Genomic DNA, 25,734 nt, shown 5'->3' on the forward strand with positions numbered 1-25,734 from the left:
AATTTTGCTCGGGGCAGGAGTGATAGCACAGTGGGTAGGGCAATTTGCCTTACACGCGGCTGACCCCGGTTTGATTCCCAGCATCCCATATGGTCCCCTGAGCACCGCGAGGGGTAATTCCTGAGTGCAGAGCCAGGAGTAGCCCTGTGCATCGCCAGGTGTGACCCAAAAAGCCAAAAAAAAAAAAATAATAATTTTGCTCAAGCCATTCACATTCTAATTTCTCACTTTCAGAAAGCAATACTCACCGAAAATTTCCAAGGGGCATATTTACTTCATATATTTTCTTCATTAAAATATATTAAGTAAAATCATATGTATAATTTTGTATGTTTATGGGCAACAGTATAATTATATGTTACTTTCAAGAGCCAGCCAAGCAAAATTTATGTGTCTGAAGATTAACGGAATCCAAGATAAATATCCTGGATCTACTGTTTCAAATATTGAGAAAAAAGTAAACTATGTTCCAACCACTTATATTACATACATAATATGTTTTTTAGGAGAAATTAAATCCTATGAAGAATCTGCCATATGTTGAAAATATCAATAATTTCCCCCCAAATTTCTAGGATTTTCCCCCCCTCCCACTTAAAACTCTTTAGGATCTCTGAACACAAGTAAAACACCTTTGAAAATGACTTTTAAAAATAAAAACAAAAAACTGTTAAAGCAGTTTAAAAATAACTTTGACTTTGTACTGGATGTGGAAGCATGTACGCACTTGCACACGCATAGAGAAGACATGTATAAAGCACACCCCATCCTCCCGGTCTGTCTCAGAACTGTGACTGTTCCAAGAGCTCTTCCATGTGCCCTCACTGCCAGAGGTCATTATTATCCTCAGTCAGGCATCACTGAGCAGGAGGGCTATGTTCTCAGAAACATCATCAGGAATTGCTTTCATGTGTGTTGTCAGAGAGGGAGTACGCAAACCCAGATACAGAGTGCGGCCTATCACCTGGTGAGGCCACCTAGGGCAGCTGATGGGCACCACTGCCACAGGAGGTCCAGTGCTGGATGAAGCGCTTCAGTGACACCTTTACTATATCGCAACTACCTCCTACATTCACTTTAAGATAGAGTTTCATCACCCAATTAAGCATCCCCTAGTCATATGAAAACTGCTAGAAATGTTGACACATCCTTCTGCATTAGACGAGTTTCCTCTGCTTAAAAAATCAAGTTTAATTTAGAGTGAATTTATTGAACCTATCTCTTGACTTTTAAGAATGAATATCCCACAGTACATGAATTTATAAATTCATGAAAACCATAATCTTCCTATTCACTAGATTAAAAAACAAAACAAAACAAAAACCTGATTTACCTGAATAGCAAAGGTACCAACTCCTCCGGAAGCCCCCAAGATTAAAATACTGCAATGCAAAAGAAACTACAATTAATGAAATATCTTAAGCAAATACAGCTGGCTAAATAAACATTACGTTTTAAATGTGTACGTGGCTCAGTGATAAACCATCCCCAAAGCAAACAGTCATTCAACTTCCTAAGATTGTACAAGGCATTTTTCTTCAGGCTCACCAAGAAGTTATAAACACTTAAAGTTAGATATTTTTAAAACTTTTAACTCCAAACGATCAAATTCCAAAAGAGAATGATGCCTCTTATTTGTTAAAAGCAACTCTGATGGTATTTGGTTATATCCGCCTCACAATTTTTCCAGGCTGCTACCACCCCGGTTTTCTCTGTGAGTGAGCTCCCAGAAGATCTCTTTTCAGTGCTGTAGAGCACATCCAGTTGCTCTCTAAGAAAAATCACATTCCTGACCACATTCCTGTCAGAGTGCAATAAACCTTTTTTGTTCAGACGTGTCCTGTCAAGCTCGTCGACTTTCATAAATGGAAATCAACCCTCTCTCCCGTCTGGCTTCCTCTCAAAGCAGGGAAATCTGTGACCCGCACAAAAATCCCGTATTCCAGGTCTTGGTGCTACCTGTTCGCTGCCGTCCTCCCCTCACTCCAGACTAGGGGTGCTCAGTCTGGAGTTTATGGATGAGTGGGGGTGAGGGCTGGGAAGAGAGGCAGGGTGGGGTAAAATATGAAGTCTCTGAAATTTCAAAATGACTTAACTATCATGAAAAAACCTGGACTGTTTCTCCAGATGTTCATGGAAAAGAGGGACCCAGACATGGCACCTATTCCCCCACCAAACTGTGTGTCCCCAAAGAGAATTGCTAGTCAAGAGTGACTGCCTTCAAATATTAAATAAATGATGATGTGCCTACTAAAGTCTCAGGCGTGGGAGATGGTTTGGTAACAGGGGACAATAGTGGAAGAAAGATCTCACTGGTGGCGGGATTGGTGGTGGAACACTGAATGCCCATAACTGCATTATGAAAAATTTTGTAAACCACGGTGTTTGCATAAAGTAAAAAGTTGTGAAATGAGGAAAAAGAAAAAAAATCACTGCTTTACAGACACTTGTGTATTATTCTTAAGCTGGACTAGAATACAAGTGAAATGTCTATATTTGGACTGCAGAAAACTATTATACTAAACTCTACACTTGATACTATGCTATTAACCAAAGCTGAGGGTGATTATAAATCTTGACTGATCAATCTGATACATCACCTAAAGGTGACTGAGTGGTCTCTTCATGAAATTCTAAACCTCCCCATAGGAAAAAAAAAAATTTTTTTTCTGAAAACAAAGTGGTGAAAACAGCTGTGCTTCCACTTACCTGTGAACTCTTGTTTTTGGCTTTCACTTGGCTGCTAGAAAGGTACCGAGATTCTGCCACCCACCTTCAAAAGTGCACTGGGTCTCGGAACAAGCATCCTGCCTGTGTCTTAAGCCTGGTCTCTTTCCTTCTTGCCCTTCCTTTTCTTTTTTCTCTTCATTTTTTTTGGGGGGGCGGGGAGAGGAGGGCATGTCCGGTGGTGCTCAGGACTTACTCCCACCTCTGTGCTCAGGGATGAGTCCTGGACTGGTTGGCTGTATGCAAGGCAAGTGCCCTACACACTGTTCTACCTCTCCGGCCCCTCTTTCTTTCTTTCATGATATGTAATTGACAGATAATATTATATTACGTTCAGAAGACAATATGTTTTGATATAAGCATATATTTCAAAATGCTCACCACAACGTCTAGTTAATATCTATCACCACGTATCACTAGAAATTCTTTTTTTCTTGTGACTTGAACTTTGAAGATCTGCTCCCTTTACAGCTTTCCCCTATGCAACATCATGTTGACTACCGTCTCCGTAATCATGCTGAAGACACTGTACATCCCCACAACTTGGAGCTTAGCCCTCTTTTCTCCCCCTTTCTTTGCACGTTGCCTCTGGCAGTTGCCAACCCATTCTGTGACTTAGGAGTATGGTAGCTTTTCTTTCAGATTCCAGATATAAGCAAAACTGTAGGGTATTTCTCTTTATCTTTTTTAATAGGGGTCACCCCCAGTGGAACGCAGGGGGTCTGAGGCTACTTCTAAGGATGATCAGGGGTTGTCAGGGCTGTACACAACTGTGCTCTGGAGACAAATGGTACAAGAACTGAACTCATGGCTTGGCACATGCCAGGCATGTACTCTACCACTTAAGCTCTCTCCCTGGCCCAAGCATTTGACTTTCCATAGTAAAACTTCGACTTTCACTTGCCTTTAAGATCCATCCATGTTATCAAAAGTGTCATGATTGGGGCTGGAGTGATAGCACAGCAGGTAGGGCATTTGCCTTGCACTTGGCCGACCCGGGTTCGATTCCCAATATCCCATATGGTCCCCTGAGCACCACCAGGAGTAATTCCTGAGTGCAGAGCCAGGAGTAACCCCTGTGCATTGCCGGGTGTGACCCAAAAAGAAAAAAAAAATGTTAGGATTACCTACTTTTCTTTTTTTGTTTTTGTTTGTTTTGGGGTCACACCTAGGGACACTCAGGGATCACTCCTGGCTCTGCACTCAGGAATTACTCCTGGTGGTGCTAAGGAAACCATATGGGATGCCGGGGATTGAACCTAGGTTAGGCACTTGCAAGGCAAGCACCTTACCAGCTGCACTTCTCTCTAGCCCCTAACTTCTTTTCCATGACTGAATAATATTTCATTGTATAATCGTGCATCACTTAAGAGCAGGGATCCTTTCTGAGAAATTAGGCAGAGTTGGGAGATTTTGTCACTGTATGAACATCACAGGGAATGACTACGCAAAGAAAGTATTTATGGTGTCTCGATCCACCAGGTACAGGAGGGGCATCATCAGCCAAACATTACTGAGAATGACTATGACTGTAGAGACAACAGTTTCTCCAGCTAGTCATCCATTGATGGAGACACAGTTTCCATGCCCTGTGTATTCCAAGCCATTCTACAGTGAACACAGGGGAGCAGAAAGCTTTTGGACTCCATGTTTTTGTTTTCTCGGAATAAATATTCACAAGTAGAATTGCTGACTCATATGATGGTTCTCATAAGTATGTGCTTCTCTTTTCTCCATCTTCCTAACAACCATGCTGCTCAGCTGTATATCTTCTTTGGAAGTATCCTTATAAATCTTTTATAAAAAATGTCATTTGTTTTTAATTTATTTTTGCCACTGAGTTATATTAGTTTCTTATACATTTTGGATATGAATCCTTTAGCAGACATATGACCTGCACTTAACTTTTTTCTCTAATGTAAATCACAGAAGGCTGGTTGTCATCCTTTAGATCTTAAAATATCATGGGAGCCAGAGATATAGTTAAAGGCTGGAACACATGCTCTGCACACAGGAGCCTAGGTTTGACCCCCAGTACTACATGGTTCCTCCAGTACCATGACTGACCCTAGAGCACAGAGGCAGGATGTGGATCCCAAACAAAAATTTTTTTAATTACTAAAGTTGGGCTGGGGAAGATGACACAAGTGGGTGTAGGCATTCCCTGAATTTACAATTTACAAGATCCCCACATTTGATGCCAGGGGCCACAAGTCCCACCACTAACCCCTACCTACTGGTGACAGGCCCCAAGTATCACTGCATGGCAGGGCTGAGCATTGAACCACCAGGATCCAGGGCAGGGCAGGGCAGGGCAGGTAGAGTATAGCCGATAGCACCCACCCTTGCCCTAGGAAATTTACTGAAGTCAGAGCAGGGAGACCACAGGTGTGCAGTTTTTGCATGCAGGAGGCCCACACTCTATCCACAGCATTATCTGGTCCCTCAACGCTACCAGGCTTTAGGGGAAGCTTGAGTTCCCAAAACCCCAACAAATGTCACTTCAAATTACTGAACGTTGAACCAGCTCTTCCCTTTTAAATTAAGACCATTAAGGGTCCTGCTAAAAGCATTACTTGTCATGATACAGTCTGAAGAAAAGAAGAAATTTTAAATATCAGCACCTCCAAAATAACTTCAATTGCCGTATTTACTTGCTTTCCTGGGCTCTACGGTGTGAAAACACTACTGATATGTCCCAGTCAGATGCAATATTTAATCCGTTTGAAATACCAAACCCTCTTACCTTGACCCATTCTTCAAAATAAAAATGCAACAAAGCCAATCTCTCATTTAATTCTTCTTCATCCAATTTTTATTTCAACTTAGACTTCCTCTCACTACATCCTGGACAGAAGGTTCTGCAAGCACCCAGGAACCCCTCACATCTCACATTACATTCTCAGGCCCTGTGCACCTGGGCCCATTCCTTAGGCTCTCAGATACCTTGGGGACTGGTGAGGCTTCCCCTTCCCCAAAAGGCACAGGTCCCACTGTTCCTCCTCAGTCCTCTTCCGGGAGCAATGTTGGGGACCAGAATTCAGATTGCTGGAGCCCCCAGATGGTGTACCACCCCTGAGCAGGCCTCCTAGAAGAATTTCCCCTGATGGAAGTGCATTACATCTATTTATGCTCAGCTAAACCCATTTTTATGTTTATGCTTACCTGCTTATATTTACATTTGGCCAAGACCTTCAGAATACGTAAGAGTCTAATCTAACTAAAGCACATTTGTTGTTCTAATGTTTCTGGTTCTAAGCAAGCTGAGGACAGTGGGGGTCCCAGACCTGCTCCCCGGCCTTTTCTCTTATTTCTGTCTCTTTATTTAACCCTCGCGGTGCCCCTGCTTCAGGTCTGTTCACCCAGGGCTGGTCCCCGGCAGAGCAGACCCTGACACTCAGGTCATGCTGTGAGCAGATGTGCCCCCTGTAAACTGTCACCGTGGGCTTGCAGGGCTACAAGGACAGAGACCTCAGACTATCTCAAGGATTGGGTAACAGAGGCCTCAGGAATGTTTTTTGACCTTAAAAATCACCCAAAGCAGCACTCTTATCTACAGTCAAGGCAATAACTGCGTGGACTGCAGGCGAGCGAATGCCCTGACGATGGAAAACACTGCCTTCGTGTTTCTTCCAGACAAGAGTGGACTTGATTGGAGTCTCTGGGCGAAGAAAATGCTAGATGGAGAGGACACCAAATATATACAGACTCCAATGAGCCTGAGTTCATTGTTTCCCCAGAACTCTTGATCCAAAGCAGCACTTATGAAATTGTCTGCCATAGAGGAAGGGGGAGGATCAGAAAGGTAGTGGGGACATTGATGGTGGAGAATGTGCATTGGTGGACGGATGGGTGTTCAATCATTATATGACTGAAACTTAAACATGAAAGCTTTGTAACTGTACCTCACCATGATTTAATTTAAAAAAGCAGTCCTTATTTCTTTATATTTAAATAGAAAGAGAGAAAGAAAGAAAGAAAGAAAGAAAGAAAGAAAGAAAGAAAGAAAGAGGCAGAAAAACTGTGTTTCAAAGCAACTGCAGTTTCAGTTCCTGAGGTTGCCACTGGATGGCGCCCCCAAGCACAAACCCAGCAAGGAGTCCTGGGGACAGGGCACTTGGCACTCTTGGGTCCTGCAAATTCCAGGCTTTGTGCAGGGTCAATGAGAGTCCGTATTTTTCTTCAAAGTTCCCAGAGAGAACAGCTAGCAAAATAAAATTTCAAGCCAGCAATGAGTCCGGTGGTCCGCAACAGTATCAAGTATCAGGGCTGAACTATGCTTGTTCTCTTCAAAACACCTTTAATATAAAGGGAAAGCACCGCTGTTACCCTCCTCAGCCCCTTACATAAGTGCTCTGTAAAGGGAATAGTTTCTACCCAGCTTGTTATAATGGTCACCCGATATACTCTCAAGGAGAGGGACAAGCCTACTTGCTATGGAGACGAAAGGTGAGTGGCGTTGCTTTACTGATTACATTGGTTTATTTAGAGCAAGTGCCAGGAAACACAGTAATTGAAAATTGCCAAGAGTGTTCAACACATTCCTCTCTTTATTTCCCAAGTCCACACTTGGAGTTTTCTTTTGAAGTTAATCAGAATTATACTGTCAGTTAAAAAAAAAAAAAGAGAGAGAGAGGGAAAAGTACAGATAGTGATTATACAGTTCATGCATTCTTAAACTCAAAAATCACATCTTACCTATCATTTCTGCCCATTCTCTCAATTCTCCCAAAACCTACACACGGGTTCTAAAGCAATATTGGCATCCTTCGATCAGTAAGTCACTTTTTATCATCTGGCACCCAAGAACATTTCTCAGTATTTCAATCTTGTAAGGCAAGATGTGCCACCTTCTTCTGTGCATCAAAAAATACATGAAACACAGTGCCAAACAGCAGGTGATCCAGAAATGCAGAACCAGCTCGAAGATCTCTACATTCTGGCTTGGTCCCAGGAAACCTCTGAACATCGGGTCTGGGTATCTGCAGTCCCGGGTTCGAATCCCAAATCTCTCCTGTAGGATAACATTGGGTTTGTCCTTTCAGCCTTGCCGCAGGGAACTTAGTTTACGTTAAAGCAATGTCCTTTCTGTATGAACACAGGAAGATAGTTGATATTATGCTTTGTAACTTGGGAGTTGATTGACTCCAATAATATTTACTCCTGGGCATCTGCTCTCTCTACTCAGTTGCCCTTAGTTCCTAGCACCCCAAAAGCAGGGTCCCGACGAGGGACTGAATGGACCCAGGGCAAGCTGTGAGCTACCGTGGCATCGAAATGGGCCAGGTCAAAGTGCCACAATACTCAACTACAAGTTGAGAGCATGATCATAGACAAATGCTGTCATGACCCAAAAGTAATAACGAGACTAGGACCCTGGGGTTAGGAAGACTAACCTGGCCTGAGGACTATGGTCTGGAATATATAGTAAGACGTCCTCAGGAAGAACCAAACTTTAAGTTGATATATATCTCTTACTGTGCTCATACAGAATGACATTGCTAGAAATATTAGAAGTAGACTTACTGCAACTATTTAAGTGAATTACTAGCTGAGGGAAGAAGAAAACGACACACCCTGGATGGGATCCCTTAAGCGGATCTCCTAGTAATCCAAGTAATCTCTTTAGACTTTTATCCTTGAGTTAATCGCCTGGGAGACTGATCTTATCCCTCTTTGTTGATTTGTTAAAGTTCAACCCACCCTTGTGTCACCACCCTACGTGATTGATAAGACTGTAAGAGCAGAGGGGGGCAGAGTCAGAAGTGGGAGCAGGTTGGGCTCCAAAGAGAAGGAGAAGTGCTCCATAGAGAGAAGCAGAAGGGCTCCAGGGACAGAAATCAGAAGAGACCAGAGGAGAGACTACAGAGACAAAGACAGAGATAGACAGACTAAAGAGAGCACAGACAGAAGAGAGCAGAGCACAAAGGAGGAGCCATCCTGATCCAGTCCATACATAGAGGCTCGAGAGTACCGAATGCAGGCAGAGAAAGAGAGAGAGAGCGCCACCCAGAGAGCCCACCAACAACTCACATCATCATCTTCGCATCCCTCCCCTGCACACGTCGATTGCCTCGAGCAGGCCACAGTAACGTCTCCTTCATCCAAGTCCTGAGATTTTTAAGAAAGTACCATATTCAAGGCTCTTTAGGAGAATGAGCCCCATCATTGTTACTGGTATTTGGCATATTGGGTACGCCACGGGGAGTTTGCCACACTGCCGTGTGGGCAGGTTACATTCGGTAGCCTGCCAGTATATCCAAAGTAGGAATGAGATAATAAGGTGTCGCGCGGCCGCGAATGTGGCCGTGCACTTCCGGGAGCTGGGTTTTATAGTCTGCACACGTAATATGTAATATATAGTAGAGATACCGGTATCTCTACTAGGTATCAAATCTCATCGTCTACAAAGTGAAGATCAGATACTCCGGGAGTCCATTAAGAAAGGGAGAGAGAGCTTGGGTGCTAGCTTACTGGGTTGGAGCACAGGCTTTGTATGCAGAAGATACTGGCATCACAGTATCTTCAAAGATTCCCCAGCACTACCAGGCAGTTTCTGAGAGCACTGCTAGTTACAGTCCAAGAGCCAAAAATAAACAGATTAAAATAACAAACTGGTGCTTTTGGTCCAATTCCCGCTAATTATTCATTCCTGAACCCTTCTCACACAGAAGTATATGATCATATTGATCCCTGTGCCAAACCATGTACTTGCGCGAGAATGCTACAGCACAAAAACAGTACACCTTTCCTTCAGTCCTAATGGCTCAGAAACAAACAGGACTTAAATCTGACTAAATCTTTCAGCAGTGGAAACAAATGGTCTTTTAAAAATAATGACGCTAAAAATGAAATCTCTCTTGCAGTTTCACAGATCCCAGAGGAACTGGGGGAAACACAGCAAAAAAAAAAAAAAAAAATTAAAAAAATAAAATAACTTGGCCAACTGACATCTGAAAATGAACTAGAGAGGGAACTGGAGTTTGTTGAGTAGAGCGCCCTTATCCGCAGGAGGGAGACCTGACAGAAATCAAAGTGAATGTGCCGCCCCAGTTGGATCCTCCCAGCTCCCATCCTGCTCTGATCCACCTTTCAAGCCTTCCTCATCAAAGGCAGCAGCGAACCTCTCAGGTCTTCACGCCTACAAAGACTCCCGTGTCATGTAGAATTTCTGTGGGATGAATGGGTGTGCTTCTCGCTTAGTAAGTAATCTGTGTTGGGTTGTAAGGGCTCCCAGCCTTAGAAACTAGAGGGAAGAAAGATAATATTCTACCCCCTGGGCTTCTTATTCTGTAAGGTCCCTGAGAGAGAGAGATACCCTCACACTCAATTTATTTTTGTGAGGACAAGCATCTGTGGAAAATTAGTAGAAGGAAGGAGCGATAGCACAGCAGTAGGGCATTTGCCTTACAAGCGGCCAACATGGCCGACCCAAGTTCGATTCCTCCGCCCCTCTCGGAGAGCCTGGCAAGCTACCGAGAGTATTCGATATGCCAGACACAGTAACAACAAAAGTCTCCAATGGAGACGTTACTGGGCCCGCTCGCGCAAATCGACGATCAACGGGAGGGCCTTTACCTTTACCTTATCCTAAAGAATAGGGCAGAATCTGCTACCTCCAAACACACCACTTTGGCAGAAATATTTATTTCATGAGGGCGGGAGGCAAGTGAGCAGCCGGGTTTCAAAAAACCTCTTGGGCGAGGGATGCGGCTCAGGAGAAGGCCCGGGTGCCCTGCGTGAGTGCACAGTCCTGCGTGAGTCACTGGCTCTCCATGGTTGGCAGTGCTCTGCAGGTACTGGTGCCAGGTCCCCTCAGCAAGGTGTGCCTTCACAACAATGAAGAGAAATAAAAACTCCTCCTATATTTGTATAAAAGCAGAACATATGTTTACAAAGTTGTCGCCTTGTTACCAGCAAGGACCAAATAAAATTTGACTTCAAAGCCTGTTGACGATCAGAAGTCACAGCATTTGAAAATAGACTATAGGCCAAACATGATTGCCACTCAATGCCTCTTTTGCAAACCACAACACCCAAAAGGAGAGAGAGAACAAAAGGGAAAGCCCTGCCACAGAGGTGGGGTGGGATAGGGGAGACGGGGGGGTGGGAGGGATACTGGGATCCATGGTGGTGGGAAATGGGCACTGGTGGAGGGATGAGTATTTGATCATTGTATAATTGAAACCCAAGCACAAAATTTGTAAGTCTACAACTGTACCTCATGGTGTCTCACTAATAAAAATTAAAAAAAAAAAAAAAAAAAAGAAGTCACAAGCATAAGGTCCACATTGCAAACGACAAGCTCATGTCTGTCACGGTCTTCCTGGAAACTTCTCCTAGGGCCTCCTCCCTGCATGCCTATCTCATCTGTCTTTAGAGTCAGTAGTTCATCCTGGATTCTTTTTTCTTTTGTTGTTATTGTTGCTTTCTTTTGCTTTTTGGTCACACCCGGCGATGCACAGGGTTTACTCCTGGCTCTGCACTCAGGAATTACTCCTGATGGTGCTTAGGGGACCATATGGGATGCTGGGAATCGAATTAGTGTCAGCCACGTGCAAGGCCCTACCCTATGTGCTATCGCTCCAGTTCCTCATCCTGGATTCTAAGCCACCTCTGAGCTACTTACATATTTGGAGGAGCGGCAGGGAGTTGGGGCCATACCAAGCTATGCTCAGGGCTCACTCCTGGCTCCACTCAGGTATCAGTCCTGATGGGGCTCAGGAGACCTTATGTGGTGCCAGGGTCAGCTGTGTGCAAAGCAAGCCTCTACCCACTGTACCATCTCTCCAGTCCTCTAGTCAGATTTTTGTCTTCCAAGGATATATGAGGTAGAGATGGTCATAAACCTATTTTTGCTCGCTCATCTGTTTTATTTAAGGGTCTCAGCAGAGCACTCAGGAAGATAGGGAGAAAATTATGATTCCTCCCTTACTAAGCACCTTGAAACTATTCCCTTCCATTCCTATATGCCCTCCATTATATTCCCCACTCATCTGCTAAGATTTGGAGAAAAGAGAATTTGGTTTGGAAATATATTTGCTTTGAATTTAGCAGGATATTCTAATAGTTCTTAGAAAACAAAAACAAACACTGTTCTCCCGTTGTTCATCGATTTGCTCGAGCGGGCCCAGTAATGTCTCCATTTTGAGACTTGTTGTTACCGTGTCTGGCATATCAAATATGTCACGGAGAGTTTGCCAGGCTTTGCCGTGCGGGCAAGATACTCTCGGTAGCTTGCCGGGCTCTCCGAGAGGGGCGGAGGAATCGAACCCGGCTTGGCCGGGCTGGCTGCGCGCAAGGCAAATGCCCTACCACTGTGCTACCACTCCAGCCAAGTTCTTAGAAAAATTTGAGAAATACTTTCCTAGTTTAAAAATCACTTTTAGACCTGAAAGCTTAGTAACTTTTCCCACAGTGATTCAATAAATAAATATAAGAAAAAAATGAATAAATAAAATTATGAAAAAAAAAGTAAGGTGGAGTTCATGCTCAATTCAATCAGCTAATCAGTGGATGAATAAATAGCAGTACTCCTACATTAAAAAAAAAAGAATCACTTTTAGGGGGCTGGAGTGATAGTACAGCAGGTAGGGCATTTGCCTTGCATGTGGCCGACCCGGGTTCGATTACCAGCATCCCATATGGTCCTCTGAGCACCGCCAGGAGTAGTTACTAAGAGCATGGGCCAGGAGTAACCCCTGTGCATCGCCAGGTGTGACCAAAAAAGAAAAAAAAAAGAAAAAAAAACTTTTAGGAATAGTCCTTCCCATTAAGTCAATACACCAAGGCATCATTAGGTTTTATCATAAGGAGACGCTCACAGCACCTACCACTGGATTATGTGATCAGTGAAAGAACCATAGTTAAATATCCCAATTAAGAGACATGTAGAAACTTATGGCACACCACTAGTAGGGAGATCAAGGACAAATTCCTTGATGAATGTTATCAGTTAAAATGCAACAGTATTTGCATGAAAATGATTTGAAATGCTTTAAACTCTTAGCACTTAGATATTAAAGACACTTGGAAGAACATTTTTTCAAACTTGACTAAAATCCTGCATTTTACATGACATGAACAAGGGAAGGAGCCTTGTCGTGGAAAAGGTAGGGTAGAGTTTGAGAATGGGGTTGAGTTTGGGAATGGGGTTGGGTTTGGGCTTAAGGCAAGTCACAGTTAACTGAGACCTGACATCAGGAATACAGAGGAAGTGCCAGGAGAGTTATGCATCTTGTTTGGTGCAACTTGGGTTTCAGATTCAAATGTGATATCAGCTTGGAAGTCAATAGAGTGGTTAAACTTAGAAACACAGATGTGAGGCCAGGGAGAGCCCAAAGAAACAGAGCTGATATCTAGCCTACAAAAGGCCTCGATTCTGGTCCTTGGTACCGTGAGCCTATCCTCTGGTAGGCAATGCCAGGCCTAGCCCTAGTGGTCCCCATTCCCAAGCACCAGTGGCTATAGAGCCAGCTGCCCAAACTGTGGTATGACTCCAGTGGCCTCCAAGCTCTACTGGGATGGCACCCTAGTTGCCCCCAGTCCCATAGGGCCTGGAAAGCACCATATGGCTGAGTCCAAACACCTAACCCTCTGTCACCTGAGGGTTGAGCACCACTAGGAATGGCCTCTGGATCCACCCACCCCACAAAAGAAAAGAAACCTAGATCTGCAAGTGATCCCAATAGCAACAGAAGAACCAACTCTGGCAGTCAGCAAGAACTGGAGTGGGCTCTGTAAAAATAACTGCTTTTCACTAGAAGATGGCACCTCTAAAAGTGATAAGAAATGGGGCCAGAAAACTATACAGGGGTTAAGGCACTTGCCTTGCAAATGGTCAACGTGGCATGATCCCCAACATTACATATGGTCTCTTGAGCACATCAAGGAGTGATCCCTGAGCACAACTGGATGTACCTCCACCCCCAAATCCAACCCATTTCTATTCTTCAGAGCCCCAAGCTATTCATGTGCTCTTCATGAATACATCATGAATAAACTATGGATAAGCCAGTATCTAGGATAGCATTTCACTGAGAAGTTTCTAGGATACCTAAGTATGGACAAAATGATTATATGACATCCATATTAAATTATCCCCTGGCCCATTGATACTCAGTTATTGCAAAACTATGGCTATATGACAAAGAGCAACAGGTATATAGCATTGAACCCTTAAAAAAACTATTTGATATGAAGAATTTTTTTTAATATATATTTTTATTGAATCACCATGAGATAGTTACAAAGTTGTTCAAGATTGGGTTTCAGTCATACAGTGTTCCAACACCTGTCTTTTTTTATTTTTCTCTTTGGGTCACACCTGGCAACGCACAGGGGTTACTCCTGGCTCATGCACTCATGAATTACTCCTGGTGGTGCTCAGAGGACCATATGGGATACTGGGATAGAACGCGGGTTGGCCATGTGCAAGACAAAAGGCCTTCCTGCTGTGCTATTGCTCCAGCCCCGATATAAGGAAATCTTATAAAATCTTCAAGGTACTTATGAGTGTTGCTGTCACTGTGATTTCGTGAGTTTTGTGTGTGTGTGTGTGTGTGTGTCTGTCTGTCTGTCTGTGTGTGTGTGTGTGTGTGTGTGTGTGTGTGCAGAGTGTGTGTACAGGAAAGGAAGAAGTGTGTATTCAACAAAGAATACAGGCTTCTCTGGAGTGGAAACAGGCAAGCAAAGAAACAAAGACATGCAAGCATGACATGATACGTGTTCAAGGGAGAACACAGACTTGAAGAAAGAGTCAAAGATTGTTTTTAACTAACTCATTAGAAAAAAGACTGATAGTCCTTAATGACCATCACTGACCTGCTTACTGCATGCCAAAATGCACCACAACGCCAAGGACTAACAGGAAAAAGAGAGTAACAATTGCTTAGAAAAGCCAAAATATGCTCCGCCATTCACAACCAAGAGTCAAACTGAAAATAGAAGTCCTTTGGATATTGGAACATCCTACTATAATAATCTCTTCAAATAATAGTATTTGTACAATATTTTAAGGTGATGACATTTTTCATGTGATCCTGACAAACAAATAAGCAGAGAAGCAAGCCACTATCACTACTATGCACAGGGATGTCAGTGACCTGAAATTCCCTGAAGCTCTGAGGGCCAAAACTCAGAGTTGTTCAAAACCAAGACAAGTGACTGATCACCAGGCCTGTCACAGTGCCTGTGGGAATGCAACGGCATTCCAAGGCGAAATCCAGTGAGACTCATTACAATGGTTTCAATCCAGTTTGGTCAATATAGGGCTAACGCAATGACAGATCCAAGTCAACAGAGTATATAGTTCACTTAGCATAAAACTTTCTATTTCTCAAAGCTCCTCTCCTAACCTACCTAGCCCAACACTTAGCCCTACAAAAGGAGGAAATTGCAAACATATAAACAGCATGCATGTTGTCGTTTGCTTTCCCAGTTCCAAGCCTTAAAGAAAAGATAACGGCACCAAGAAATTACACAATAAACTGGAACACACACCTATGTACCCAAGGAGAGTGTACTTTATCTGTTTTTAAATGTTTTCTGAAGAATATTTTTAAAAACCAAACAAATCAAAAAATAAAATCCATCTGCCTAAAGAACCCAGAAATGGCAACAGGAGAATTCTCTAACCAGGGTGCACATAAATGCATGAAGGAATAGAAGGAAAGCATCAAAGCTCCCATTCTACCATAAATTTCTATAAAACACACATATACTTACCGTTTTCCAGAGCAATTCTTGTCATCCAGGCCACCAATTTTGTTGATGGCAGACCAGGCTGTGAGAGCAACATATGGCAAAGAGGCAGCTTGAGTGTGCGTGAGTGATCTGGGCTTGAAGGAGACCTCGATTTGGAAACAATAAATGATGTAAAAACAAGCAATGCTATGTTTGAAAACCCATGAACATAATTACGCACAAATCCAGTGGATTTTAGAGATAAGTCTGCATGACTCTGCCAGGTTTAGCATTTACTGTATATCCTAATCCAAAATTAACCATAAGGAATATTCTCCAAATGACCCAATCTGCATCCAGAGGCTCAGTAATATGTTATGGGCTGTGTTATTAGATATAGCTCCTTAATACTTCATAAAGACCATATTCAATAATTCCATTAGTCCTGGTCATACCTCGAAATAAATCTGCATAAACCCCTAGTCCTCATAAAGATAATCTAATTTGTTTCTGAGGTCAGCTATTTTACTGGAAGGTTATCTTTCTAGACTTTCTCTAATCTCAGTAAAACCCACTTTTTTTCTTCCTGTCCTCCCTTTTGTAGCCAATATCCTAGTTGTTAACCCCTTTCAGTTTTTAGCCTAGTTGTTAGCCTAAAATGTTAACCCCTTTCTATGTGAATTGTCAGGCTTCCTGACTGTATTTGATTAAACTCCTACTTTTCGAGTTATCTGAAACCCTTTGATACATCTATGCTTCTGTTTATGCTTCATTGCCATTTAGAATACTTGGTTTCACCTATTAATACTGGGTGAAAATCAAGAAACTCAGCCGGGCTTCTAACTTTTGCTCCGGTAAACCCCTGCTCTACCAGCCAAAGACAATCACTTTGGCAGGCTACATTATTAAACAGTCTTAAATAGTCTTTGATCTTTAAAAAAAATCCCTATTCTCAGTCTTAGCTCTTTCAAAACTGCCCACAAAACATGAGGCCAACCTGAAAAAAAAAAAAAAACAACAACCAGTTCTTTCAGAGGTATTTGTCAGTCTTTGTTTAGACTGTCTAACGGCACTTCAGCAGGGCTGGCAAGTTACCTCATTCCCACTGACGACAACAAACTCTGAGAGGGTGCCTTGTTTCCAGGGAGGCACCGCGGCCCAGACCTGCAACACACACACATACGTGCCTTCATTAGGAACAGGTACTGTCTAGCCCAGGCTAAGCATAAGGGTGTTCCCAAGTGCACACCTCACCCTGTGACAAAAAGCAACACCCCAAGCAAATGAGTTTTCACATGATATCAAAGTATTACTTCATATGATTCTGGATTGATCCCTTCAAACCACATTGGAGGCAAGTCGCACTTAACTAGCAACTCAAGCAGGCCTCTTTGACTTTTCCCACTCACAACCCCTCTTTGGTCGGAGAGATGTCACATTGGCCAGTTGCTACCAAATTCATGAAGTGTTTTGATTCTGAATTTTGCGTTGTTATGCCTTCTGAAACCTTTTACCATTGTCAAACTTTTTGTGATCCCCCTAGTCCCCAACTCTCAGATTTAATTATATAACTCCATATAGGGTCACAACCTCCATATTAAGAAGCAAGGACTTGGAAAACCTGGAAGAATAATGTCTCTGGTGGACCAGAAATGTGAGAACACATACCAATGCATGTGTGAGGCATGGCATCCAGCTCCCGAGATAGCTCTAAGCTTCCCCACACCATCAGGGGTAGGTAGTGTCCTTTTTAAGAGCTCAATTTAATTTCCCGGTATCTAAATTCAAAATGACAAGTGATTTTTGTCATTTGTCTACTACACTCTACTGATTTAACCATCCAACTCATAAGATAGAAACCGCCAATGAAAGACTCATTAAAAAAAAATCCAGTCCCAATTCTACATATTTTACAAGTCTTGTGATTCTTAACCACTTAAGAAAATTTAAGTATAGTTTCTATTTTGGAACTATTTGTGAAAAATGTAACAAGAGACCAAGCAAATGAGGGTTCTGGTCAAAGCTCACTGTATGTGATGGGCAGGGAAGATGGCCCAAGGGCTGGAGTGTACTTTTGCAGGCAGGGCTTAGGTTCAATCCCAAACCCCACATGGTCCCCAGAGCATGGCCAAGTATAAATCTACAAACAAACAAATACCAAAAAAATATATATATATGTTGAAAAAAGCCAGTAACATTCAAAAGGTGACATGGAACATATTTTCAAACCTTTAAGAAAGACACTGGCACACTTAGGAAAGGAATTGTGGTGTTTCTGAACTCACCTCATCTCCAGGTTTGAAATACTTCACATCAAGTCCACATTCCATTATTACACCAGACACATCCCGACCCAGGGTCAGGGGAAATTCTTCTCCTTTGGTTTTAATGTGTAAAGGGTCACGTTTCATATTTAAAGCTGTAGCTCCATAGCCACCTGTAAGATAGAATTTTTCTGTTTCCTCCAAAAGCTACATCAGGGATATAGGTCAGTTTAAAGCATTAATATGTTAGGTACATTAATGCGCTTGATTTACATTAAGGTAAAGGTAAAGGTAAAGGCCCTCCCGTTGATCGTCAATTTGCTCGAGCGGGCCCAGTAACGTCTCCATTGGAGACTTTGTTTTTACTGTGTCTGGCATATCCAATACTCTCGGTAGCTTGCCAGGCTCTCCGAGAGGGGCGGAGGAATCGAACTCGGGTCGGCCATGTTGGCCGCTTGTAAGGCGAATGCCCTACCCGCTGTGCTATCCCTCCAGCCCAAGCATGTGCTAATTAAGCATGCAGCAATCCCAGATTCAATCCCAGACTGCATGGTCCCATAAGCATCACCAGAAATAATCCCTGAGCACTGAGCTGAGACAGAAGTCCATGAGCAAAAAAAGAAAAAAGTGAAAAAAGAAAGCCCATGAATTTAAAAAAAAACTTAACTTTATTGGCCATTTTTTTACCCCATTGTTAAAGGTTATTATGATATCATAATATCATGCTATGGCCATATTATAATTTAATTATATTAATTTCTTTAGCCATTTATATGATTTATGATTTTATGTTCAACAATAGTGGTCATCTTCAGGAAAAGTCTGACTTCATCTTTCAAAATAAAGTAGATATGTTCTTTCTCGGCAATGGAAATTACTGTTTCCTACAATATATAATCTGCTTATTTTATTATTCCAAGATACCATTTCCGATATTTCGACACCTTCTGCTGCAACAATAAAACATCCTCAAAGAAAAATCCATGAGCAGAAAATAAAGAAATAACTTACAACTATAACACACAAATCATTAAAAACTAAGATGTCTCAAAAAATACCATATAAATAAAATGTGTCATAATATCACTCTAAGTAGCAGCCAAGAAGGTTCAGATCCAGCCGTTTTACTATAATTAAAATACAGACAGTGGAATTATGCTGTACATTCAAAGAAATGAAAAAGTTAATATATCTAAACAAAGACAATGTAAGTTACTCATAGATAAAATATTAATTTTAATTTGCAATCTTATTAAACTGTAAAGTGACCCCAAAAATGACTGAATGATAACTAACATCAAATACTGAGTCAGTGGTCAATAGAGTGAAAGCATCTATCTTCAAAGAGTTTATAAACAGAGATGGAAAACTCAACTGAAACACTAGATTTAAAACTACAACTTAAAGACTTGACCCAGGAAATCTAATCTCCATGCCTAATACAAAAGGAGTTAGTATAAGCACACCCAGCCAGTAATAGCAACTATGGCCATAACAAAAAAAGAATAAATGTGCAGATTTCATGAGACAGCCACAGCAGTCTTGGCCATTCTAATAGAGCTTCACAGCTCAAATGAATTAAAGTCTCCTCTAACCGCATACCCAAGAAATGTGTAAGAGCTACTTCTCACATCTAGATGGTCCAAGAGAAATATAATACAAGACACATATGTCACTAAAATTTTTCTAGCAAATAGGAAAGTATGGTGTCCTGTTCTGCTTTGTCCACTGAAAGAAAACTGGCAGTGAGAAAGTAAAGAAGCTATAGAATAATTATAAAAGTGCAAATTTTAAACAGATGGAAAACTTAATCTCCAAAACACCTCAAAATAGCTAAAAGTCCCCAGGAGAGGAGAACAGAAAAATTAGTCCTAGACACAGTCCCCAAGTTCCAATTACACTTTAAGGAAGCTTGGAAACAATTCAAACTTGTTTTATGAAAGATTAAAGTCTACCATGAACATTGCAATTTCAAAAAAATTGTTAATAACACCTGAAACTGTCAAAACTAGAATTCATTTGTGTTCGCCAAAGAAATGTAAACAATTAACAATATATTTTTAAAATAATGAAAACTTCTCATGAAATTCTCTCTAGAACTTTTAAAAGGGTGGGAGGGGGGAATAGTCAGAAAACTTACTTCTCATATTAACATCTATGGGATTCACACTTGCAGCGTGAACTTTGATAATGACTTCATTTGGATAGTGTATGAAAGGTATCATCATGTTCTCCGTAAATCGAAGTACTTCATTCTTCCCATATTTATCGATCACCCAAGCGGGCATGACAGTGCTCCTTGGGGAGGTTGTACTAATCTTCCTAACGGAAGGCTTTCGTATGACATGACTTCTCCAGAAGCAAGACAGAGTGCGTGCATTTCTTTTAAGCACGCAGGTCTTCAGAAGTTCCATCTTAGGCCGTGATTGAACTGCGTGTTCTTATTTAAGATGCCCTTGGACTGAAGTAAACCCTCCCCCCTCCTCCACGAATTTGGGTGCCAAATTCTACAAACCCAACTACCCGACTTCAAAGCTGAGGATTCAACAAGATTAACCCAATGGAGCATGTGCTGGGATAAGAAAATGTCATTATTCTGCTCTTTGCATCAGAAATGCCCCAATTAACAGTGTAACAACTCATCTGTCCATTCTCCTCCTTTTACACTTTCTCCCCTTTAAAAAAAAATGCAAAAACCCTAAAACTCCCTGCACAATCTCCACAGCCCTCTGTCCCGCAAGCCAACTTCGCTCGCGAACCCAACGCCCCAAACAACCAGAAGCTCCGGGACTCCCGCCAGGACCCCAGCCTGTACCCTCCTCGCAAGCCTCTGGCCTCCGTCGCGGGAGTTGCAGAAAGCCGCTGGCCAATCGCGTGCAAGTATCCTTTCCTCCGACCGAAATTTGACCAATCGAAAGACTCGGTGCTGAAAGGTGGCGTGACGATCCAAGATGGCTGCGCCCATGTACTACCGGTAGCATCTGATGACCTTTCTGCTTCCTTTTCGTCACCTGGTCTCTGCGGCTTCAAGGCCGAGCACGGAGATCATGCTGGGCCGGACTCTTCGAGAAGTGAGTAGGAATTGACTACGGAGGGTCCAGGGAGGGTGGTCGCCAAGAGTTCGGCCGGAGTCCGGGCGCTCCTTAGCCTCGCGCGGCTTTCTCTGCAGCTGGAGGAGGGTTTGGAACCGTTGCCACCTTCCGCGGTACCCTCGGTGCCGATTTCGGAGTTAGGATTCCAGCCAGGGAGGACTGCGCGGCGTTGCTGTGAGATGAAGTGCGTTTCTCAGGCTTGGGTCCAGCTCCCACGAATCATCTCTGGAGTGAACGCTGCTGCCCCTTCCCTGTCTGAGGCTCACTCAGTGCAGTCCTCTCTTAAGGGGGCCGGGCCAGACAGTACTTTATATAATACTCTAAGAAGCAAATTTTGGCTTTCATGGTACACGCCTCCTCCCCAGTTCTTGCTAAAGTCGCTCTCTGGGTTTCAGCTAACACTAAAACACTTAAAATGCCAACGATTCCCTAACCAGTGTCTTCCTTTCGTTGGCGTCTAGAGGCTCTATTTTTCAATGCCCAATAAGCACCAGAAAGTTTTTTTTAACCAAAGCATTCATCCTCAGTGTTACTCTTTTATCACTCGATCTCTATCTTAAAAAAAAAAAAGAACTGACTGCTAAGATTTAAGAAAAGAGTTGTTGGGGGTGTGTCAGGAATGCAACCTAGAACTTCTTTATATGCCCTATCTGTGCTCCACCATTATGCTGTATTCCCTGCCCTTAATCTCTTCTTAATGATAACTCTTGTCCTTATCTGTATTTTCATCTGTCTTTTTCTAGTAAGTCTATTGAAGTCTATTAAGATAGACTTTATCTTAATAAGATAACTCTACTTTGCTGTTGTTAGCTCTGCTTTGGAATCATATCTGGAATATTTTCTCTCAATCCCTGCTGCTCCATCTTTATTTCAAATCTTCTTGCTCTCTGACCCAGAGCGCTCTAGCTTGTAACAGACTGCAAGCCAGTGCTATCAGAATCTCCTTGGACCTTGGCTGAAACTGCTTTAGGCCCATTCTGGAAGATCTGTTTACTACAGCCCAGATATACAGACACTCCAGTTCAACTTAATTTTTCAACTTGCAATAGTGTGAAAGCAGTGCTTAGCAGAAATTTTACTTCTCATATAGAATTTTGATCTTTTTCTCGAGCTGACAATATACAGTGCAATACTATCTGGTGATGCTGGGGTGCAGTAGCTCAGTTCAGTCAGCCACAGGATCAGGAAGCTCAGCCTCCCAGCTCTTCTCCAGTGTCATCAGACAGAAGAAATGGATAGACCTATTGCCATAGCATCCCCATCATTCAACAACAAAGTTTAGTTAAATCCAAACACTTTTTTAAGGCCAATTAATGTTACTTCAATGGTGCAAACCCATACAACCACGGTTTCTCATTTTCAGCACAGTACTTGATAAATTCCTTAACATTCAGTATTTTCTTATAAACGAAACTTTGTGACAGTTGATTTTGCCCAATTTTAGGCTGATGTAAATGTTCTGAGTAATTTAAGGAAGGATTTATGATGTTTGATAGGTTGGATATATTAAGTAAGTTTTTATAATATTTTCAACTTACACTGGGATTATCTGGACATAACTCCATCATAAATGGTGGAGGAGCTATAGGGTCTAACCAGGTAAGTCTGTTTAATAAGTAGACATTGAGGACCTACCCTGCCTTCTGTCTTTTGTTTGTTTGCTTCTGGGCCACACCAAGTGATGCCCAATAGTTGCTCGCAGTAGTGTTGGGGGACTCTATGGGCCAGGGGATCAAAGTTAGGTCTCCAGTAGACAAAGCATGGGCTCTAGGCCTGTCTTCCTTATTAATGTCTTTGCCCCTTTTCAAACTGGCAGCTTCTTAGATAGCTACAAATAATGAGAACTTTAAGTATACTGACTCTAAGTAATAAGTGGTTCTTCCCTAAAATATATTGTTTCACCATCTTAGTCACATCTGTCCCAAGCTGTCAGTGAAGAACTCAATTTATTATTAAAATTTGAAAACAGGCAGCTTGCAGCAGAAAAGTGAATGGACTATGTGTTTAATCCACGCCACCATGCCTGCCTGGAAGGGAAAGCGTGTTGCTCCCTTCTGCCCTTTCCCCTCTGGAAATCAAGATGGCGGCCGCCTCGGAGCCTTTTGGAAAGCCAGGTCTGAGCCGGTCGTGACTGGGCGACTGAAACCTCATGGGAAGGGGGGCGTTCAGGCTCGTCTTCACGCCCTACCGAGGTCACGAGTTGCCCCCCCCCCCCCCCACGAGTTGCTCACGAGCACAGCCATGGCTCTAGAGCCACAAAAACCAATCTTATAATTATGTGACTTTCGGCAGAAATACTTCCAGGCTTAATAAGTAAAATATCAGAAATCTGAAATCACATGACCGCTTTTGTGGCTGCACGACATCATTTGGTTTTTGTAACCAGCTGTAGAAAACAAATTATTTCACAATGTCTTTTCAGCAGGTCTGATTTGGGGGTGTAAACTCTAAATAATAATGGTGCATCTTTTGTTGAAACAATGAATCTAATCAAAGTAGATAGAGTGTTAACTAGAATTCATCTGCCTCACGGGCATTGGGAGGGTTGGGGGGGTATGTTGGGGTTCTTGGTGATGAAAAATAAGTACTGGTGAAGGGAAATGTGTTTGATTGCATGACCAAGACTTAAACCTGAAAGCTTTGTAACTTTTCCCTCAGTGATTCAATAAATAAATTAATTTAAAAAAATTGAAAACAAAACAGCCGTGGCCAGGGGAGATGCTTAGGGGACTGAGCACATAAATGTTGCTTGCTAGAGCCCTGGATCTGACGTTCTTTGAAGTCAGGCACCACAGTGAGCAACCTTCCCTTACACTACTAGGTGTGACCTAAACCCAAAACCAAACAAAATTTGAACCAAAACACAAAAGATTTTTTTTTAATGAAATGTAACGAAAAAATACACTGGTTATTATTTTCCCTTCCCTCTTTCCATTTTGCAGCACCTTTTTTATTTTTTTTAAACTTGTGGTCTGCATCTGAGGTGTTAAGTGGCTATGTCTGGCCTGGGGCTTTAGAGATTGCCCCAGCACTATTTAGGGACCATGTGTTGCTGGGGTTCTGAACTCCAGGCTCCACTTTTCTTGTGCCTTTCCTGGTAATATCCATGAGCCATAGTACGAAACAACTTTTCCCTCAAAGAAGAAAAAGCTTTTAGAGAAACTTAACCCTCTGATAGGATGTTGCTTTGGCCTGATTACTTTCCCTTAGCCTAATTACGTGAAGGAAACGTCATTACTCCTTCAGCAAATATTTATTGCCTACTGTATGTAAAGCATTCTTCGGTGTCTATTTTCTATTCATAGGCTCCTAAAATCTGAGTTCCAATCTTTTTTTTTCTTTCCTATATTGTACTGCTTCTGCAAATTTCATGAATTAAAGATGAGTTCATAAGTACAAATTCTGAAGATGTCTGAGTGGGAGGGATGAGTGATTTATTCATCCATTTGTTGCCAAATATACTAGTTCACATTTTTTCATAATACCCAAATTGAAGAAAAAAAAATCACTGGTAAAAAGAAAATTTGCAGCGGGAGAATATTGGGGCTGGGGAGTTTTGCAGAGGGTTGAAGGGGCACTGAATGGAGGCCTAAGGCAATAGAGAAACATTGGAACGAACCACTAAAAAAAATAAAATGTCAAGTAAGAGGGAAAACTCTCCATCAATATCTGGGTACATTCAGGAAGGGAGGGGAGCCTTACTTTTATTTTCCTTTTTTTGTGGTTGATTCCAGTGAGCCAGACACCAGATTAATGTAATCTATCTGAAAACTTAGTTAACTGGATAATCATAAGGCTTTCCACAAGAACATTTAGGCCAGGTTAGCAGTGTAGCAAGCATAATGGAAAGCAGTCTAGAAAGTTGTCTGTGGGCATGATCACTTCAAAAGCTCCTTCAGCTACTCTTAAAGATTATGGCTTATAGGGAAGCAAGACAGGAAGCAGGGAGACCAGTTAGAAAGCTACTGCCTTGGCTAGATGTGATGGCAGCGGGAATAGTTTGTGGGATTCGCAATAATACCAAGTGAATGTTGCTTTAAAAAAAATGCTTCAAATCCTGCTGATGGATTCAAGAGAAAGAAAGAAGCAAAGAGACCTCAGGTTTGAGGCTGTGTAGTTGGGGAAATGGTAACATTTATTAAAACTGGAAAGACACTAAAGGAAACAGTTTTGGAGGAGAAAGTTGTTAAGAGTTCTGTTCTGTACCTGTTAATTTTGAGATACCGCCTAGATAGCCAAGTGTCAGTTAGGTGTGTACAGACAGGATTCTGGAGATTGGGAAGGAGAATATGCATTGTCCAGGGGATTGATGATACTCAAGCTCTGTGGCCAGATGACATCATCCTAGAAGATGTGTGTAGAAATAAAACTCTTAAAACTATGCAACCTTTAACTCAATAAAAGGAAGTAGAACCAGCTCAAAAGACATGAGAGAATGGCCAAGAAAGCAACAAGAAATCCAGGAAGGCTTGTGTTCTGAACTCCAAATGAAGAACCCTCCCAGTAGAGAGCTCTGTTGTGTTGAATGCTCTGTGGGCAGCAACTCCTGGATTTAGGGACATGGGGTTGCTAGTGCTCTTACTATATAAGTTCTTGGAACAGCAGAAATGAAAGCGGGACACTTTCTCCTAGACCTTCAACATTTGTCATAATTTTTTTTTTGAAAGCTGTTTTTTTTCCGAGGTATGCACTTGATGCTATCTGTGTAGCTAAATAAGTTTTCTCTGCTTTGTTCGAGGAGTAAGTGCTCTGCCATCTCCAGAAGGGAGCAGTGTAATTGTCAGAACATGGTACCTGGAAACAAGATCAGGCCTGTCTGAATCCCACCCAGCTCTGCTACTTTCTTGCTGTGTGACTTCAAGCAGGAATTTCAGTAATTTACCTGTAAAGTGAAAATATTGGCCCCTTAGTGCAGATGTAAAGATTACATGAAATATAAAGCATCCAGGAGAGTAAGGGCTATCATT

General features: G+C 42.3%; 2 protein-coding genes across 2 annotated transcripts in view; one reads left to right on the top strand and one right to left on the bottom strand.

The window, feature by feature from the left end:
- The window catches only part of RTN4IP1 (reticulon 4 interacting protein 1), a 40,064-nt gene extending 19,305 nt beyond the window's left edge, over positions 1 to 20,759 (bottom strand). The window contains exons 1-5 of the mRNA XM_056125081.1: positions 19,816 to 20,759; positions 17,697 to 17,848; positions 16,507 to 16,575; positions 15,454 to 15,578; positions 1,334 to 1,382 (exon numbers count right to left, since the gene is read on the bottom strand). Coding sequence (XP_055981056.1) covers positions 1,334 to 1,382; positions 15,454 to 15,578; positions 16,507 to 16,575; positions 17,697 to 17,848; positions 19,816 to 20,089 — 669 coding nt within the window. The 5' untranslated portion in view covers positions 20,090 to 20,759. The remainder of the gene's footprint in view (positions 1 to 1,333; positions 1,383 to 15,453; positions 15,579 to 16,506; positions 16,576 to 17,696; positions 17,849 to 19,815) is intronic.
- QRSL1 (glutaminyl-tRNA amidotransferase subunit QRSL1) overlaps positions 20,620 to 25,734 on the top strand; it is a 32,827-nt gene continuing 27,712 nt past the window's right edge. Inside the window, exon 1 of the mRNA XM_056125080.1 lies at positions 20,620 to 20,746. Coding sequence (XP_055981055.1) covers positions 20,660 to 20,746 — 87 coding nt within the window. The 5' untranslated portion in view covers positions 20,620 to 20,659. The remainder of the gene's footprint in view (positions 20,747 to 25,734) is intronic.

This window comes from Sorex fumeus, unplaced genomic scaffold (assembly GCF_029834395.1).
Source record: "Sorex fumeus unplaced genomic scaffold, SorFum_2.1 ptg000054l, whole genome shotgun sequence".
Lineage (NCBI taxonomy): Eukaryota > Metazoa > Chordata > Mammalia > Eulipotyphla > Soricidae > Sorex > Sorex fumeus.